Below are 21,381 nucleotides of genomic sequence, written 5' to 3' on the forward strand. Positions count from 1 at the left end.
CCCAGGAAAGCCCAGGAAAAATGCATAGATGTTTATAAACACAAAATTTTATATAAACTATCATGGCATTCACTACTTACATTCTGCAAAGTAGATTCCAGATTAAAGACTCCTAACTTACATACTGCCCAATATTAACAGAGGGAGGAATAAGCAAATAAATATGGAAATAAATACATAACAGAGCAAGGGTTGATAAAACATTCATCCTGGCCTATGAAAATTTGTATAAAAGAACTGTTTAAAATATGAAACATAAAATATACTTGAGTTTTAGAAATTTATTTACAAAGTTCTTCCTACTACAACTGCTTTTAAAATATGGCAATAAAGGATCATTCACTATTAAAGTGGTACATATGTGGCATAGAAAAAAATCTATATAGTCAGTTAAAGTATTATAACAGATAATTGAAAATTGTTAAATGACAAACATTTGCAGTACTCCCTAAACAAGTAGGAAATAACAATGCATTTATTCATAGGAACTTGATTATTTTGTACTACTATTAAAAAAACACCCTATTATGAAAGATAAAATCAGAGTTTGAAAAATATTTTACAACAACAAGTGTATTTCAATTTTACATTTAATTATGAGGCCACAATAAAAATTTAACCATACACATATCAATGCATTTTACAGCAGATTAGCCAACTTAGGAATTATTTCATAAAGAGTATAAACCACTTTACCATAATCTCCCCACGGTCTTATCTTTCCAAATAAAATTCTACACACTATCAAACTAAATTAAGTGACCTGTGGCTAAAATCACTATAAGTATACTGGCCCTTAAACAAGTATACATCAGTATCATGTTTGTGCAAAATATACATGATTTTTTAATCCTTTTGCCTTTATCTCAATTTGCAAGTATATTCTGAAACCACCTCCTTTAACTGTTATTCTTGTCAATAGTGGCAAATCTTTCAAAATACACATACGATATCTTTATTTATAAAATAAACTGCAAAAGAGTATGTGAACCAAGAACCCACTATTCAGAGGTCTATCCATGTTTTCATTTGTGATATCACTTAATTTCTGAACAAATTGAGATACACATTTATTTCCAAAAATTCATTCAAGGACACTATACAAAGAGATTTACAGCAGTATTTGGCATCAACCAATAAAATTTATTTACTGTATCATGTGGCAAAGTTATTAATATCATGAATAACTTAAATGACTGGTCTTCAACTGGATTCAATAAAGAGAAAAATTACACCAAAATCAATATAACTTTTTACATGAATTAACTCAAAAAATGTCAGAGGTTAACCTTACTCTTTCAAGAAAAAAATAAAATGGCATAGTTTAGTGTTACCTTCTTTCCAGCTTTCACTAAGTGCTAACAGTAAGTACCATTTAAGTCAGTTTCTTATTTGAGAATGAGGTGTTTATAACTTTATACAAATTTTTTTTTAAGCCTCATATCAAATGAGTTGTAGATCTACTTAAAGTATGGCTTCTCCTTTCAAAGAAGGCAGGAAGACTGACAAGGGAGGGAGACGGGATGCCCTGTAAAGACAAACATTTTATACTTAAATATTTTTTCTCTTGAGTAAGATATAGCTTAGTATCATACATACTATTTTTGCATTTTACAAATTATCATAACAAGTAAGACATCTGAAAATCTAAACTCTTTAAAGAAACAGAAACTTAAAAATTAGGAGGGAAGGGTTAGGAGAACACATAGAACTATTTTAGCATTCTGAAAACAAGAAAAATGGATAGACTAGTTTACTACATATTAACTCAAATGAAAGAGATATATGCTTATTGCTAGTAGTGGTACTTCTGTGAGATAAATGATTTAGTGTTTCAGGTGTATTTTTAAAATTATAAATTAGAAGACAAATTTTCGAGGTTAAAAAGACAAACCACAGTGGTTTCTTCTTAATCATAAGCAGAATTAAGAAGAGTAAAACTACTTCATGGGAAATAATTTTCTAAATTAAAAGCCATACACTCTGAAAAAGTTTTTATATTATGTGTTCAACCCATATTTATATGTGTGTATGATTTTGCTTCAAATAAAACTAAGCAAAACAGCAGTACTTGTGATAATAGAGATTACTAATATACTAAGCTGTCTAAACTTTATTATTTCAGAGTGTCAAAGTTAAATATCATCAGAATTTTTAATAACAAAGAAACAATACCAAAAAGTTAAGAGGGGATATAAATCAAAACAAATTATTATGAAAGGTACTATTTTAACAGACATGCTGGTGCTGCTGCTGCTAAGTTGCTTCAGTCGTGTCCAACTCTGTGCGACCCCATAGACGGCAACCCACCAGGCTCCTGTGTCCCTGGGATTCTCCAGGCAAGAACACTGGAGTGGCTTGCCATTTCCTTCTCCAATGCATGAAAGTGAAAGTGAAGCCATTCAGTTGTGTCTGACTCTTAGCGACCTTGTGGACTGCATTGCAGCCTACCAGGCTCCTCCGTCCATGGGATTTTCCAGGCAAGAGTACTGGAGTGGGGTGCCATTGCCTTCTCTGTTAACAGACATGAATGGTTAACTATTCCCTGGAGAAGGGAATGGCAACCCACTCTAGTATTCTTGCCTGGAGAATTCCATGGACAGAGAGGAGCCTGGTGGGCTACAGTCCATGGCGTCACAAAGAGTAGGACACGACTAAGCGACTAATACACACAAACTTAGAGCCAGCAAGGCAGCTAGCTAGCTATAAGTCCTCATCAACAAGGTTTGAAGAGTTTAAAGAGCCGGGTTGGTGAAGTATCACCATTTAAGTGACAGCAAAGCGATGATTTAAGTAGATAGTATAAAAGTTTACATTTTCCTCAGGTAAAACCTTTATGATTTGCCATATTAAAAGCATAAATTTTACACAAATGTCATAATTCTAAGATTAAGAATCATATTTGGAATATAAATCCACTTCATAGGACAATTACTACTATTTTTAAGTAATTACTTCCATAAATAAGAAAATCTCTAATGGGACTGATTTTTTCAGGCCTTATGACTAAATTATCTTGCAAAATAGTTTTATGTGCCAAAAAACAAAGATACTCCATTAAGCCTAAGTTGTTGTGATTTCAAAGCAGTTATAAAGTTGTGAATTCAGAAGTCCCCATTCACCTAATATGTGATTCAGTGGAGAAAAATACTTTCTTTTTTTCATAATAAATACAAATTTCAAATAGCTAATAAGCTCACATTAAATTTCACAAGGCTTGTTTCCATTACTGGTTGATGTATCTCCTAATTCTTCACAAATATCAAAGATGACTTGGATAGAACTTTTTTGAAATTTGAAAACTCAGAATTTCCTTCTAGCATCTCTGAAAAACTAGCTCATGAGGCAGAATGAAGTACAGATCGAAACCAGGAGTTTTGAGAGCGCCCACCAGTAGAGTTTGAGAGCTGAACATAACCATGCTTAGTAAATCCAATTACATTGCTTGTGGAAACAGAATGAGTAATCTGTTAGAACAGAAATAGGCAATTGAGAAGAGGACAGGAATGTCTTAAAGATACTTTAGGTACTTATTTATATTATTTACATAAAACTGGTAAAGCCGTAAGTAATATATATTAATTTTCCAAAAATTTTCTATAAAATCCTATTACCTTCATTTGAAAAGCAGTAATATTTATAATAGTTACAACAGATGCAGGAAATAAAAAAGGGATAGTGCACTGGGCTTCAGAAAGCTTACAATCTAATTTTAGTAAATGAATGCTTACTATATTTTTCAATTTCAATACTTTTTTCATTAACTAACATCTTTGCAAAAATTCATATTATCAACCAAGTATGATTTCCCTTCCATTGGAAGGTTAATCTTGATTACAAATCTATATAAACATACTCATAATAAGCTATAACCTTTGATGTATATTAACTAAAGACTTAACTAGCTTTATAAAAAATAAGCTATTAAGCATTATGTACCTTTTTTGTATGCATTTTATATAATTAAAGGTAACTGTTTATAGAACACGAAGGTGTTACCCTAAGTGCACTAACTTACTTAATCCTTACAACTACTACTTTATATTCATTTTATAAACAGTGAAATTGAAACAGAAAGATCTTTAATAAGTTGACAGAAGTCATACAGCTAGTAAACAGCAGAACTGGGATCTGAACTTAGGAGTTTCAGAGTTCCTGCTCTTAACCACTACTCAAACTGGCTCTGAGAAAATAATCACATCATATATGTGAGATAGAGTGTGTGTAATTACCCTTTACAATAACAACACAGGGTAAGTACTCCTTTCTTTCATCTGCAAATTGGGGATAAGAGAAAATAGGAAACTTGCTGAAGAACATATAGCTAAGAAATGACAGTCACTTGCCTTTCTTAACCTTAGTAAGTTATATTAATGATTTTTACAAAGGACAGATACATCACTATTTAGTAACAGTAAAATACGTTAGAAATGCCCTTAATATTAATTAAATGTCTAATAATTCTGACACCATTGGGAATTTGGATTGCTCAGGAAACATTTAAAAATAAACACATGAATTTAGAACCCATAACACCTTTTGATACTCACTTCAGTGATTATCTATTCACAGAAATAATAAAGGAAATAAAACTCAGTCTCTGCTATATTATTGGAGCCAATCTATAAATAGAACTATCGTTCTGTACGTCAGTAAAGTGATAGGCTAGACCAAAAAATGTTTCTTTGTCTCAGAGATTAACATCTCAATCCCAATAAAATTTCATATCAAATAAACTACACCTTAAGTCTCTAATTCATTAAATGAGGTTTTCTAAATTATCTTAACCCAACAATGAGGTTAGATATATCAAAAAAATTGATGGAAATATTAAGATTTCCACCTTTAAAAAGTCAACAAATTTTATACCAACTTGATAAATTTAGCCTGTTAAATCAAAATCACTTACTGCTAATGATGATGTGCTAGCCAGACGACTCATTACATGCTTCTCATTGCTAGAAGGACTTCTTCCCTCTGCTGAACTTTGGGATGCCATAAGAGCCCTTCGGAGAGCTCTTTTTGGAGTTTTGGAGAAAGAGAATGCTCTGGTAACCTAGAATTAAAACAAGATACAATTAATTTAAAAACCTAGATTAATATAATTGATTAGAACAATTATATGTAAAACAAAGCCAAATTTACATTAAAAGTTTTTCTATAAAAAATATGGAGAAATTCTGCCATATACTTTTTCTATAAAAAGTATATGGCAGAATGAGAATCTCTGGACAAAGCAGTGAGAAAATGTTAGGGTTAGGGGTTAGGGTTACGGTTAGGGATTGTGGATTATTCTATCTTGCATTCATAGAACTCTAGTCCAGCAGGAGAAAGTAGGAAGGAAAATTTGGCATGAGAAGAAACCTTGGTATTGTCTAATTCTGCTATAATTCAGTTGTGAGATTGTTGATCCAAAGCCACTTAAACCTCAATTTAACTGTAAAAGGGTACGACTTTATTTGAATCACCATTGTTAATGTTTATCTACTATATATTATTCATGTTAAATGCAGAGATACAATGATGATTAAAGTATGCAGCCTCCCCTCAAAGGCAAAGAAAACAACAATCAAAAACTTATGAACTGAACAATAGACTCTGGCTGTAAATTTACCTATAAAATTAAAACTCTAGTTCTACTTTTAAAAAACCTATTACCTACATTCTTGTATAGTCCTGAACAACCTCGATAAGGTAAGGTAAAGTAGGAAAGTTATCTTCATCATTAGAAGTCTGAAACTTACTATGGTAAGGAACAGATCCCAGGTTTCCTGACTCTTTTGTGTGCCCTTTGCTGAAAAATATCTAAGGCAATTTCTAACATGAATGCACACATACTTAAAACACGATCAGAAATATCACAGTAACTAGAATGGGAAGGGTGAAAGCTGTTACAATTACTGTGCCAAAGAATTCACGAAGTTTAACTATTATCTCTGCAGGCCATTTCCTAAAACCAAAAAACAACTTTGTTTTATGTACTACCTTCACACTGACATCCTGACATCTATGGCTATATTATTTTAATATACTCTGAAAAATACATTTTGGAGATATGGTGAATAATAATGTCACTGAGATTTACCTTTTTTGAAGTCTTTTTTATTGCTCTAGATGCTCTACTCAATGTACTGTCCATATCTTTTGTATTTACTTCAAAGGATTCTGGATCAGCAGTGTAAATAAGATTCTCCTGTTGAAAATTAATATTAATTTTTAAAATAATAAAATAAAAATACACAGCTGTTCCTAAAATCTAACCTGTAAGAACTTACATGCACACACAGGTGCTTATATAAATCAAACTACTCAAGATTTTTGCTGTTTTTTACAATGTATGTGTTGAGTATACAAATATTTTCTCTTCAACATGGCAGAAGTTCTCAAAAGAAAAGACACCAAATCAGGGCATTTTAAAATGTACTATTTCAAATGTAAGAGAGAGTTCAACTGAAGTCCCTGAATATCTGAATTTATAAACATTTATAAACATTTTTTAGTAACAAAATTTCACAACTGGGAAGAATTTTGTGGCTTAAAACAGTATAAATTAGGATATAGGTTAAATGTTTGCTGCCACCTTGTGGTTAATTTTACTTTATGAAATACTTTCATTAATTGTTTATATTCTAGTTCTAGAATTACTAGCCATCCTATGGCTAAGTAATTCAATAGATTTTATTTTCAGCATTTTTCCATTACTGTTTACACTTCAGAATCATAGTTATAAATTTATAAACGACTGCAAAAGCCATATAGTTGGACATTGTGATAAATTTAGGAATAATCTCTGTAGTAGGAAATCACTATACTGCAGAGATCCATTTTATATATGGATACCTAGGAATATGAGAAAAAAATTCTTCCTTATAATGAACAGCTTTTTGGCTTTACAAAAAGCTGTCTCCATTATTTTCCTAGCCAGCATTCTGTTGTATGCACTAGTACTGTATTTCTTTCAATGAAGCTTTGTGTGGAGCAATCCTTTATTTATAACAATATATTGTTGGCCCACAGAAAAAACAAAACAAAAAACAAATCAAGGACCAGAGCAAGATGGTGCAGTAGAAGGACGTGGAACTCACCTCCTCCCACAGACATATCTGTATGTAGAATAAAGCTCACAAAATACCTGCTAAATGCTGGCAGAAGAGCTCATAAAACCAAAATGCAAGAAAGATCACCACATAACAGAGTAGGAGAAAACAAAGAAAAGGGGAATTGGGACAGGATCTGTACCCCTGGGAGGGAGCTATGAAAGAGGAAATGTTCCTTGACACAGGAAAATGCTTCATCAGCAGGGGAGGTCAGTGTGGAAAGAAAGACAGCTTCAGAGGCTTGAGAGAGAACAGAGCAACTGGTCTGCAACAAGTAGAACAGAGGGAGACCCGCAAAGAAGGCCCAGGCCATCTCACTGCAATCCTCAGCCTGAGAGGCATGTCTGCTGGTACACACAGGTGCTCAGCTGTGTCCAACTCTTTGCAACTCTTTGGACTATAGCTTGCCAGGCTCCTTTGTCCATGGGATTTTCCAGGCAAGAATACTGGAGTGGGTTGTCATATCCTTCTTGAGCAGATTTTCCTGAACCAGGGATTGAACCCAGGTCTCTTGTGTTCCCTGCATTGCAGGTGGGTCCTTTACCTTCTGAGCCATCTGAGAAGGTTGGGTGCTAAAACCTAGGCTTCAAAGGACAGACCTGGGGCGAAGACTGGAGTTGCCTGCAAGAAGACTGCCTGAAGGGGCTTGGAGTGTGATCCAAGCTGCAATCTGGTGCATGTACAAAAAGGAGAATGGATCCGCCACTGAAGCCCCACTGTTAACTTGCAAGCTCAAAGGAAGGGTGGGGCACAGAATAGCAGCCTCATTCTCAGTGTGCTCATAACAGGCTCAGCTGCTCATTCACAGAGGCAAGGCTGCAATCCTAGCCAACTGCCAGTGGCCTTACAACTTAGAAAGCAGGGCTGAAATCTTAATGTCCCCATGGCTCATGGATTTATGTGCCTGAGATGGCTTGGTAAACTCAGTGCCTGTAGGACACCGGTGTAGATTACTGTGCTCCTGTGGCTGGGGCAGGTCTAGAGATAGTAGGCTCTGCTGGCACTCACACACAGAGGTAGGCCGAGGGTCTAGGCTGACTCAGTAGCTCCTACAGCTATGGTGGGTCCAGGTCCTCAACCCAGCCATGGTGGTCCCAGTGCCTGACCTCAGTAGTTCTGTGTCAACAGATCTGTGCTAGTAGCTTTGTGAGTAGAGGACCTGAGGGTTACCAGGGCTAACTATCTAAATCTCCACAGCTGAGGTGGGACCAAGGGGTGTGCCAAAAACTGTACTCTGTGAACCAGCAGAACCAGCCTGTCACAAAAGTGACAGGCAAAATCAGAGTGCACTTTCCTGTAGACAAGTCTTTCCCCAATATTCACTGGGTGGCGTCTCTCCCAGTGGGAGTATTCCAGTCCTATCTACCTCACACTGGAGTTCAGAAACAGACCTGGGGCATCTATCCAAAAGGGGGGCAGACTCTGCCCCAGACAGAGTTGTAACAACCACAAAGCAAAGAGGAAGCCACACTCAACATCCAGTACAGGCTCTGGTCATCATGATAACAATCATGCCCATATCAAGGGGACAATGGATAACACACAGAGAGGCAAACTGTGGCAGGCATACATAATGAAAACAGTCTTTGCTCAAAAATATTACACTCACAAAGGCTACACAGGGACGCTCCCTCATAAAAACTGCCCTTCCAGACCATGGTAGAAAAATGTTTCTCCTTAATTCAGAGTCAGAGAAATAGAAGTAAAATGAAAAAGAGGAACCACACAATTAAAAGACCAAGAGAATTCCCTGAAAGAACAATGAAACAGACATCTCCAGTCTACCAGATCCTGAGTCCAAAAAGGGGATAATGAAAATATTGAAGGAGTTAAGAAATGATATGGATAGAAATAGAGATTCCTGTTTAAAAAAAAAAAATATATATATATATATATCAAAAGAGGAGTCAATTAAAAGTAAAATGAGACAAAAGTTGAACTAAAGGCAATCAACAGCAAACTGGATAATGAAGAACTAATAAGTGATCTGGAAGACAGAATAATGGAAATTACCAGACTAGAACAGCAGACAGAAATACAAATAAAAAAAATATATATATAGAAGATCTATGGAATAATATAAAGTATCCAGATCTGTGCATAATAGGAATCCCAGAAGGAAAACAAACAGAACGGGAATTTAAAAATGTATTTGAAGAAATTATGGCTGAAAATGTCCCAAATCTAACGAAGGAAACGGAAACCCATGTATAGGAAGGACAGAGGGTCCCAAATAAGATGAACCCAAACAGACCTACACCAAGATATACTATAACTAAAACAATAAAATTTAAAGATATAAAGAGGATTCTAAAGGCAGCAAAAGAAAAACAAAGAGTTAATTACAAAGGAACCCCGCCACCATAAGGCTGTCAGCTGATTTCTCTACAGGGTCCCAAACAAGATGAACCCAAACAGACCTACACCAAGATATACTATAACTAAAATGGCAAAAGTTAAAGATATAAAGAGGATTCCAAAGGCAGCGAGAGAAAAACAGAGCTAATTACAAAGGACCCCTCTCCCCATAAGGCTGTCCACTTATATCTCTACCTACAGAAATACTGAAGGCCAGAAGGCGGTGGCAGGATATCTTCACTCAAAGTCTTAAAAGGGAAAAGCCTGCAACCCAGGACACTCTATACAGCAAGATTATCACTTGGAATAGGGAGAGATAAAGAACTTCTCAGACAAGCAAAAACTAAAAAGAATACAGCAATATTAAACTTATCCTAAAAGAAATATTCAAAGGTTTCTCTAAGTAGAATAAAGAAAAAAAAATCTACACGAAAGAGAAAATCACAATTGGAAAGAAAATCACTTACATAAGCTAGTACACAAATTTAAAAAATAAAATAATTTTTCTGAAAGTAATGATAACTCCAACTAACACCAAAAGAGTAAATACAAAGATATAAAAGAGGACGTCAAAAATCATAAAATGTGGGGAAAGAGTATAAAAATGTAGTTTTTTTCTTTTAAAGAATGTGTTTGAGCCTATATGACTATCAGTCTAGAGGTCAATATAGTTGTCGGTTAACACACTTGACAGCCAGGGTAACCACAAATCAAAACCATGTAACAGCTTCACAAAAAAGTAAAAGAAAAGAAAAAAGCATAATACAAAAGAAAACCATCAAACCAAAACAGGGAAAACAGAAAGGAACAAAGATGAAATATAAACTCAACTGGAAAATAAGGTTTTAAAAATGGAAATAAATACTTATCTATCAATAATTACCTTAAATGTCAATGGACTAGACTAAACACTCTAATGAAAAGACATTGGCAGACTGGATTAAAAAAAAAAAGAGCCTACAACCTGCTGCCTATAAGAAACCCACCTTAGGGCCAGGGCCAATGACATACAGATTGAAAGCGATGAGACTGAAAAAGATATTTCATGCAAATGGAAATGACAACAAAGCAGATCTAGCAACACTCATTCCAGACAAAACAGACTGTAAAACAAAAGTCATAAAGATAAAAAAGGACATTCTATAATGATAAAAGGGTCAATACAAGATGAAGATTTTACACGCATTTAATACTTGTTAACATATGCAATAGACGAGTGCCTAAATACAAAAAGCAAGTATTAACAGACATAAAGGAAGAAACTGACAGGAATACAACAGTGAAAGACTAACATCTCACTCACATCAGTAGATACATCTTCCAGACAAAATGAGAAAGGCAACAGAGATCCTAAATGATACAATAAAAAGGTTAGGCTTAATTGATATTTTCAGGACATTACATCCAAAAAACCAGAATACATTCTTTATAAGTGCACACAGATCAATCTCTAAGATTGACCACATACTAGGACACAAAACAAGACTAAACAAATTTAAGAGGACAGAAATAATTTCAAGCATCTTTTCTGATCACAACAGCATGAAACTAGAGTCAACCTTAGAAAGAGAAAAAAAAAAAAAAGATTATATGGAAACTAAAAAGCATGGTACTTAAAAAAAAAATATCAAGAGTCAACGATGGAATCAAAGAGGAAATCAGAAGACACCTTGAAGCTACTATATACTCTTGAAAAAGGAGGCATGAGTACAGAATTGAGGGGGAAAAAAAGTTTCTTCAGTGTGGTGCTGGAAAAGCTGGACAAATGCATATAAATCAAGAAAGTCAGAACAGTCTCTCACACCATACATAAAACTCAATAAACACCGTTCTCTTCTCCAGGAGATAGTCCAGACCCAGGGATTGAACCTGGGTCTCCTGCATTGCAGATTCTTTACCATCTGAGCCACCAGAGAAGCCCCAAATATATGACATGACACCATAAAACTCCTAGAAGAGAACATAGGCAAAACATTTTCTGACATAAAAGTCCAATTGTTTTCTTAGATCAGTCTCCCAAGGCTACAGAAATAAGAGTAAAACAAGCAAATGGGACCTAATAAACGTAAAAGCTTTCCCACAGTAAAGGAAACCATAAAAAGAAAAGACAATCCACAGAATAGGAGAAAACATTTGCAAACAATGTGCCCAACAAGAGATTAATTTCCAAAATATACTAGTAGCTCATACAACTTAATAACAAGACAACAAACAACAACTCAATCAATAACTAGACAAACACCTAAATAAACCCTTCTTCAAAGACATACAGAAAATTAACAAGGAAAAAAAAAAAAAAAACAAAAACATGTATCTATAAAGCTCACTAAAGCAAAGCACAGTAAAATGAGGTATGGCAATAAAAGGCGTTAAATTTATCAAATAAAAAAAATAATAATAAAGTAATGGGAACCACAGCTGCCAGGTACTGCACACGATTGTGAATGTCAAATGAGATTACGTGCAAAAAAATAAACTCCTAGTGAGCAAAAAAAAAAAAAATAACTTCAGATACGCAGATGACACCACCCTTATGACAGAAAGTGGAGAAGAACTAAAGAGCCTCTAGATGAAAGTGAAAGAGGAAAGTGAAAAAGTTGGCTTAAAACTCATCATTCAGAAAATAAGATCATGGCATCTGGTCCCATCACTTCGTGGCTAATAGATGTGGAAACAATGGAAACAGAGGGAGATTTTTGTGGGAGGGCTCCAAAATCACTGCAGATGGTGTCTGCAGCCATGAAATTAAAAGATGCTTGCTCCTTGGAAGAAAAGCTATGACCACCTTGACACCATACTAAAAAGCAGACATAGAATAAAAAAAAAAAAAAAAAAAAAGAACTAAATCTAAAGAGGCCTCTGTTATACAAGTTAAGCCCAGCATGGAACGTCAAGAATTCACTTTCAAATCCAAAGTAATTGAGAGCAATCAGGACAAAGTATTACTTGACTTAATGAGGTCAGGAGATTAATTTTTCCTCATTTCCAGGATCAGAGATTGCTGAATCAATCCCAACACTAAGAACTTTCAGAGAGTAAGAACTCCTTCCAGGGCCTGAGGGTCAAGATGGCATCCTTCTCCTAAAGCGTGAGGATATACTGTCTGGGAAATAAACACCATGTGGCAGGAGAGTCAGCTGTCCATCAGATGAATTAACAGCAAGAAAATAAATTCAGTGTGTGCTCAAAAAAATAAATAAATAAAATAAAAATAGTGAGATAAAAAAAAACAAACAAACAAACAAAAAAAACAAAGACATACAGATGGATAGCAGAACATGAAAAGATGCTCAACATCACTAATTATTAGAAAAATGAAAATAAAAACTACAAAAAGGTACTGCCTCACACCAGAAGGAATGGCCATCATTAAAAAGTCTACAAAAAAAAAAAAAGTCTACAAATAACAAAGGCAGAGAGGCTAACAGTACCAAGGTTCCTTAAAACCCTGAAAATAAAAAAGCAATAAAAACAAACAATACCAAAAAAACCTTAAAATAGAGTTGGCATATGACCCAACATATGACCCAACGTATGACCCAACATATGACCCAATGCCACTCCCAGGTGTATATCCAGAGAAAACTATAATTCACAAACATACATGTACCCCAATGTTTACAGCAGCACAATTTACAAATTACAATAAATTTTACAGCAGTACAAGTTACAATTTCCAAATCATGGAAGCAACATGGATATATGAATGGATAAAGATGTGGAATAGATACACAATGGAATACTACTTGGCCATAAAAAAGAGTTTAAGAATGCCATGCAGTAACATGGATGGACCTGAGATTATCATGGGCTTCCCAGGTGGAACTAATGGTAAAGAATCCACCTACCAATGAAGGAGATGCAAGTTTGATCCCTGGGTTGGGAAGAGCCCCTGGGGTAGGAAATGGCACCCCACTCCAGTATTCTGGCCTGGGAAACCCCCTGATGGGCTACAGTCCATGAGGTCACTAAGAGTTGGACATGACTGAGCACACACGTGCACACACACACAAAGATTATATCATATTAAGTGAAGTAAATCACAAAGACAAATACTATATAATATCACTTATATGTGGAATCTAAAATATGACACAAATTAAATTATTTACAAAACAGAAACAGACTCACAGACATAGAAAACATAAGAACTTATCATTACCAAAGGCGTGGAGGAGGAATAAAGTAGGATTAGCAGATACAAACTACTATATATAAAATGGATAAACAACAGGTCCTACTGCACAGCACAGGGAACTATATTCAGTATCCTATAATAAACCATAATGGAAAAGAATATGAATATATATGTATAACTGAATCACTTTGCTATATACCAGAAACTAACACAACACTGTAAATAAACTAGACTTCAATTAAAAAAAAAATTTTTAAGTCTCTTAATTTTTCTAAAGTTATGTAAATATCCTTAATCAAGTATTTATAAACAATAATAATCATACCTCAATGTCTTTGAAGATCAGATTTAACTATAATAAACATTTTATTCCCACAGGAAATGTCCAAGACAATCTACTATACTGAAAGGGGTCATCTATTTATACATTCTCCTCCATCTAATATATCATTTGTGCAAATATGAAGGGATCAATATCGATCACATATCCCTCCCATATATGATGAAGAAATCAAATTATCCTTTAATGGACCTAGACTTCATCCAAGATCTATCACAAGCTACCTGATTTTGATTTTCTCATGTATCTTCACTTTAATCTGTACAGGATAAAAGGGATTATACATTTATAATGGCTTTTGATTTTAAGAGACTGCACTGATAAATTGGCAACCTGCCTGACAGGAAAAGCAACTTGCTACAACTCACCATATTGCTCTCAATAAGATAAAAGAACAACAGAACAAAATATTCTCTCACAAATAGTAAAATCAAAGAGCATAAATGAAAATGCAAGTTCCAAAAGCTTCACTAAAGCAGAGCCACAGGAGTTCTAAGGCTATGAGGGCCTATCTGTAAGCTAGGGATTCAAAAAAATGTTGCATGTGTCTATACTTTTGTTGCATGTGTCTATACTTTTCAACATCTTTTCCAAAACAACTTTTAAATCAGTTTTCCTCAATAAACACAAAACTAAAACTCTCCTGTATTCATAATTAACAAGTCATTAGAAATATACAGGTTTAGTATGTACATTACCATGGAGTTCAAACTTTCATTACAATAGTAGTTTAAGAACTTACAGCATCTGCTTTACAAATGGTGTTGGCTACATGTCGACATAGCATCTTTAGCCAGTTTTCTTTTGGAAGTTCCTCTGATGTCATCTGGAAACTGAGCAGCACATTTGCTTGCTCTGTTGGTGGCCTCACAAGCAATGCAAAAGCATTATGGCAATCTAGGGTTCCAAAATAACCACAAACACTACATGTTACTCCTTGGAAAATGACAGATTTAACACAAGTTTAGTTCCCTCAGAGCAAGAAAACTCTACTGAATTCTCTCTTCTCTATCCAGTAAATTATCTCTATTTCTATCTTTCCTGTTCCCTTAGTTATTAATTGGACAAAGAGCAGCATCATATTATGTTGAAACATTGGAAAGAATAGTACATACCATGTAAGGAACCAACAATAATAATTTAATGTTGTTAGGTAAGCAGTACTTTCCATAATATTTAATATTTTCTTTAATAAAGCTTTAAAAAATTAGATCATTTCTTAGAATTCTAGAATTTGAGTTTTTAAAGTGACACTGTAAGAATAATAATTCAACCTACTTAAATCAACTGAAAGAAAATACTCAAATATTAAAACTCTTACAAAAGGTCTTATGATCAAGAAGCTAAAACAGAACCTGTTTTGAACAATGAAGTCTTCCAGAATTATAATCCAAAAAATATAGACGATTTAAGTAAATGCTATATGTAGCCCTTAATAAATCCAGAATTTGACAACTGAGTAAAGAGAACAATATAAGTTGCTATTCAAGTTTTCTTTGTTTCTCATAAATTGAAAGCTTTCCTTCATTAGAGGATAGGATCAGTGATAAAACCAGCTTACATCATAAAAATATATGCCTAAACAAGAAAAATATTGCCAAGCATACATATCATACAAGCTAATGATATAGCTTATGGTAGGTATAAACTTTTGCCAATTTCAAGCCTTCAAAGAACCCTCTCTTAACATTCCCGAAGTTTAGAGTAAAAGCTTTCCTTAATACACATATGAGCCCACATTGAGTCTACCATAGTTACTTTGGGTATATTTACTCATGCGTATCTATTTCTGGTGATATCCTAAATGTATCCCTCACAAGGCAGCCACTGGCAACAGGAAATGTTGTAAGATGTGGAAGCACAGGTAATAGACTACAACTGCTTTTGGATTCTGAAGGAATAAGTTTTGGTGTGGGAATGGGGAGGATGGGCACTACTTTAACCATGTAACCATTTAAAAGCTCTTTGTATCTTAAGAGATGAAGATATTCTACAGAATGAAATAATACTTTCATTTGAAAAAAATTAAAAATCAAATCAGTTCCTAGAAATGTAGTGGGATAAAAGTAAAGAACAACTACTTTGCCAGAACTAATCAACAATATTGAAAAATAATTTACCAGTTTAAAAATAAACATATAAGGGAATTAAACCTTCAATGAATATAAACTATTTTTATTTAGCCAACAGTTTATCCAATGACCATACCTTCTGTCTCTCGTATGTCTAGCACCTTCTTAATCTGAGAAAGAGGCATTAGATGAATATGCTTAAGAGAAGCTGGGGGGCGGGTCTGGCCATGAGGACTCCTAAAAGTACCAATAACCTTGTGTCGTTTTCTTGCTATCTGATTATTGGGGGGGAGAAAAAAAAAGTTGATGTCAGTAACAAAAACAAAGACCAAATGCTTAAAAATAAAATGGCACTAGTCACATAAATCTATATGCAGCTCATTAAGTATCAGTCATTCCAAAATTATCTGTAAGTAATTACTATGTAACAAATTCATACATGTAACTATGTAACAGAATTGTTCACATTCATATGAAAAGAGCTCAAAAGTCAGGAAAACAGGATCTATGGAAAAGATCCCAGAGGTGTGAAAGAACTTAGAAGAGTTGTGAGAAATAATGGGATCAAAGGATGAAGGAATCTTCAATAAAAGACCTTGAATTCGGAAAGGGGAATAGTTGCTTTGGGATCACTGCCTTGGGTTCAAAAAAATAACTGACTTCAGTTTAAGAACAGAATTCACAATTATCTCAGATCCCATGCAAGGAACTGAGGATAAAGGAGCGAATAATACAGAAATGGTTCTGGTTCTCATGACACTTACATACTATTGAGAAATATGAAAATCAAAGTAACAATACATTACAAATTGATGCAAATTATAAAGTCAATGTGCTGATATAACTTTAATTAAACTGGGAACTCACCAAAGGAAGAGACAGGTAAAGTATTGCTGGAGAAGACAGGAGCAAAATCAGAAAGGATCCTGTGACTCATGATGTACTTAAGTTCTGAGAATTTTATAAGGTCTTTAAATTTTTCATTTCTATGAAATCATAGTATATTATTTTGTCTTTTTAAAAGAACATCTCTTTTGGGCTTATGAAAGTGAAAGTCGCTCAGTCATGTCTGCCTCTGTGACTCCTTGGACTATATATAAAAAGTCCATGGAATGCTCCAGGCCAGAATACTGTTGTGGGTAACCTTTCCCTTCTCCAGGGAATCTTCCCAACCCAGGGATCAAACCCAGGTCTCCTGCATTGCGTGCAGATTCTTTACCATTTGGGCTTATAATCATTAACTAAAAGACACTAACACAAAATAATTTAGATTAAGTTGCTTAATGAATTGAGATTGATTGGTCATACTCATCATGATGAATATGACAAAGTAAGGCTGAAATCTGTGTTGGTTAATGAGAAAAGATCAAATGGCAGTCAGTATCACATTTACACTGATGCAGAAATATGACACATGATCTATGATACAAACCAAATATTAAAAGCCCATTTATATTAATATGGTAAAAAAAAGTAATTCTTTAACTTCCACTGTAATATCTAAATGTACTTTTAATTTAGCTAAGTAAAATAAATCATTTTAAGGCTCATTTTTAAAAAGGAAAAACAATGACAAGTATTAATACTGATGATACAAATGCTAGTCCATCAAGGTAAGAACTCAAAATACAGATACATCACCTGTCATGTCTAAGTGAAGTCAGTTCAGATCTTACTCATTTTAAATGTTTCTAACATTTACCATTCTCTTCATTCCAAATTTGCTCTAAGTTTTGGTGTTAAAAAAAGAAAAAAAAAACAAGCTAAAGAATAAGAGCTTATAAATCTAAAGGTCCAAAATTTGGGCTCCAAATTTAATGTTAGAAATAGAACTGTTACCGTTAATGTGATTTTGACATGGAGACTAAGAGAAAGTAGAAAAAAAAAAGTCAGTGAATTCAGGAAAGATGAAGGAAGTAAGAGGCCAAGCTATAACAGACGTGGAGGCTACAAGGAATGACCCATGACATGAATTAAAGTGCAAGGTAAGTCTATGAGCCAGTTGTAGAAGACATCACAAAAACTGAATGGGAAGTAAAATAAAAAAATTTAAAGCAAGCCACAACTCTCCAAGGATTAGAGGATAAAGACCTGGGTTCAATCCCTGGGTTGGGAAGATCCCCTGGAGAACGGAATGGCTACCCACTCCAGTATTCTTGCCTGGAGAATTCTATGGATGGGGAGCCTGGTGGGCTGGGGATTATAATTCATTATATTAAATAATCAAGTTATGTCTGTCTTCAATAAAATACGGATTTCTCTGCTGGGAAAATGTACTTAATTTTAAAAAGAAGTCATAATTATTTTGTAAATCTTGAAGAAATATACACAGATACAAGAAGTTCCTAAAATTCTTGATCTAGGCATTTATTTGCATGGAAACAAAATAAACTTTCATTTTGACATGGATTTGAAGTTATGAAAAAATATCATACGTCTTAATATTAGGTCTTTTCCTAAAAGCATTCAATTAATAGCATTAAATCAACAATTGGTCTCATCAAAAAAGTGATTCAAGTTCACTTTACTTTAAACTTCTTTAATCAATTAATTAAAACTTATTGTTTCGATCAAAGCTTAGTTTTAAAGATTCAATGAAGTCATACAAACAGCAGGGTTATTACACTGTATTAAGGACAACTTTACCTCCAGGCAGTCATTGAAGAGGAAGAGAGTTACTTGTTCTCCTCTGTCACAGGGGTGCTCACCTAGAGAAATTGTTTCAACTCGCTGAACTAAACTTCGGTGAGAAGATAAAAGATTAGCCTGAATAGATTGAAAACATTAATAAAACATTACTTCATGGTAAATACTTTTAAATACTTTTTAAAATTATAATTAAAAACAAAGTTGTGCCAAGATTCTGTTTATATTATAACTGGCAGAATCTAAATACAGCTGACCTTGAACAACACAGGTTTGAGCTGCACTAGTCCACTCATACAGGTTTTCTTTTTTAGTAAATAAGTACTACAGTATTACATGACCCATGATTGGTTGAATCTATGAATACAGAAGCACAGAAACAGAGTGCCAACTATAAAATTATATGCAGATTTTCTACTGCTCTGGGCAGGGGGTTGGTGCCCTTAATTCCCAGGAGTTCAAGGGTCTACTATAACAAAATCAAAAAGAACAAAAAGAGTAAGTCGACAATCACCAAAAATGAATACTTACTGGACATCCATCTACCTCATAAACAACATCGAAAATTTGCCTTTGAGCTTCTGTTTTTCTCTTATCCTCATTAATATGGCTGAAAATTAATAAAGTTATTTTTAAAACAACAGACCATAAAAACTGTATATATACACATCTTGTGTCACACACACACACAAAAAATCCCTCCATGTGAATATGTCTTAATTTTGATAACCGTATCAGTTAATATATTCCCTAAAAGTATCCCACTACATTAAAAAATTTCTCATAGAATCCTTCAGAAAAGTAAGTTTTGCTTTACTCCTTACTATGTTCTCTCTCTCTCACTTTAGACTATATTCATTATACACTTCCTAAAATACATTATACTGGTATAAACTGCCGGTTCAGAAGTTTTAAGTTCAGGTAAGGTTTTATGCAAATCGTTCCCAAATTATATGCTAATCATTTCACTGAAATAAAAATTAAGACTATTGCTTCCAGACAAGATGGAATAAGAGGAAAAATATATACTTTGCCTGAAACAACTTAAAAAAAAAACCCCAGCAAAGTATAAAGAAAGAGGTTTTTAAAGTCAATGTCTCAAACAATGCAAGCCTAATTATATCCTATCTACAAAAGATACACTTTACATCAAAGACATGAATAGTCTAAAAGTAAAATAATGAAAATATCCAGTAAGAGCACAATATAGTCTTCTCAAGCGTACATGGTACCTTCACCAGGTTAAGCCATAAAATAAGCCTCAGGAAGTTTAAAAGGATTGAAATAATACAAAGTATATTTTCTATAAATGGTGAAGTAAAATTAGAAAATTAGTATCACAAGGAAACTTCAAAAATTCACAAATATGTGGTAATTAAACAACAAACTCCTGAACAACCTATTGGTTGTGATTACCTATTGGTAATCACAAGGGAAATCAGAAAATAGTTTCAGGTAAAAACAAAAACCAAGAACATGACTAAAGTAGTGTTTAAAGGGAAATTTACAGCTATAAAAGTAAACAATTAAAAAAATAACCTCAAATCAATATCCTAATCTTCTACTTTAAGACACATGATGGGGGGAGGCGGGAAGAGCAAGCTAAATCTAAAGCATGCAGGAAAAAGGAAATCAAAAGTTATGAACTAGTGACTATAAAAATAATGGGAAAAAAAAAATCAACAAAATTAAAAGTGTCTTTCTTTTATGAAAATATGTTAACGCTGACTGCATAATTCAGTTTGTAGAAAAGATCAAGGTAAAGAATGTGTATGTTAAACCACTAAGTAGTGAAAAACACTACTATCCTGATCCCAAAATAACAAACCAAAAGCATGACGATTGGCTGATCAACATATAAAATACAAGTATAAACAAAAACCAAAATATGCATAATGTTTTCAGTAGCAACAGAAGCTCATATCCATTAATTTGAGCATTATTCTACTGCTAGATCCTTTCACTAGAGCTGGTAGTTTCCATATAGGAGCTCCTTACAAGTATTTTAAGAAACTCTATTTCAGGACTTCCATGGAGGCAGTGGTTGAGGATCTGCCTGCCAATGCAAGGACCACAGGTTTGATCCCTGTTCTGGGAAGATTCCACATGCCGAGGAGCAACTAAGCCTGAGTGCCACAACTGCTGAGCCCCCACAATGAAACTACTGAAGCCTACATGCCTAGAGCCAGCAAGAGAAGCCACTGCAATAAGGAGCCTGCACACTGCAACGAAGAGTAGCCCCTGCTCTCTGCAACTAGATAAAGCTTGCACGCAGCAACTAAGACCTAGTGCAGCCAAATAAAGAATCCAGGTGCTAGGTTTTAGAAGATTAAAAAAAAAAAAGAAATTCTATATCATACAGAAGCACTTCATGGAGTACTTCTGTATGAAGCTATTTAATTAAAGAAACTATTTAATTAAATCAACTGAATATGCTTATATGTAAGGTTCAAAAAGGTGCTATATCCTCATCCTTCGGGAAGAAAAACAATTAACAGCAATAGAGCTTTTAATTCTGATCATATTAGTCAAAAAAAATCACTTCTGATCAATGCTGTCTCCAAGTTAGACTTACAGTAAGCAGCTTAAGTTTAATAATCAATTTCCCCTAGTAAATTTCATTGAGTTTGTACTTTGACGACATCTCCAACAAACCCTACCAATTTAAGTTCACAGAATTCAAAGTAAGAAAAAAAAGTCAAAGCTAATGTGAAAAACGTATTAACCTTT

General features: G+C 34.1%; 1 protein-coding gene across 9 annotated transcripts in view; it reads right to left on the reverse strand.

Moving 5' to 3' along the window:
* Positions 1-266: 266 nt before the first annotated feature.
* The window catches only part of ECT2 (epithelial cell transforming 2), a 60,349-nt gene continuing 39,234 nt past the window's right edge, over positions 267-21,381 (reverse strand). For all 9 annotated transcript variants that reach the window (XM_027540829.1, XM_027540837.1, XM_027540872.1 and 6 more), the window contains 7 exons: positions 19,183-19,261; positions 18,652-18,771; positions 16,142-16,280; positions 14,676-14,830; positions 6,086-6,193; positions 4,910-5,056; positions 267-1,528 (listed from right to left, as the gene is read on the reverse strand). In XM_027540829.1, the coding sequence (XP_027396630.1) occupies positions 1,439-1,528; positions 4,910-5,056; positions 6,086-6,193; positions 14,676-14,830; positions 16,142-16,280; positions 18,652-18,771; positions 19,183-19,261 (838 nt within the window). In that variant the 3' untranslated portion in view covers positions 267-1,438. The remainder of the gene's footprint in view (positions 1,529-4,909; positions 5,057-6,085; positions 6,194-14,675; positions 14,831-16,141; positions 16,281-18,651; positions 18,772-19,182; positions 19,262-21,381) is intronic.

Source organism: Bos indicus x Bos taurus, chromosome 1, assembly GCF_003369695.1.
Source record: "Bos indicus x Bos taurus breed Angus x Brahman F1 hybrid chromosome 1, Bos_hybrid_MaternalHap_v2.0, whole genome shotgun sequence".
NCBI classification, from domain to species: domain Eukaryota; kingdom Metazoa; phylum Chordata; class Mammalia; order Artiodactyla; family Bovidae; genus Bos; species Bos indicus x Bos taurus.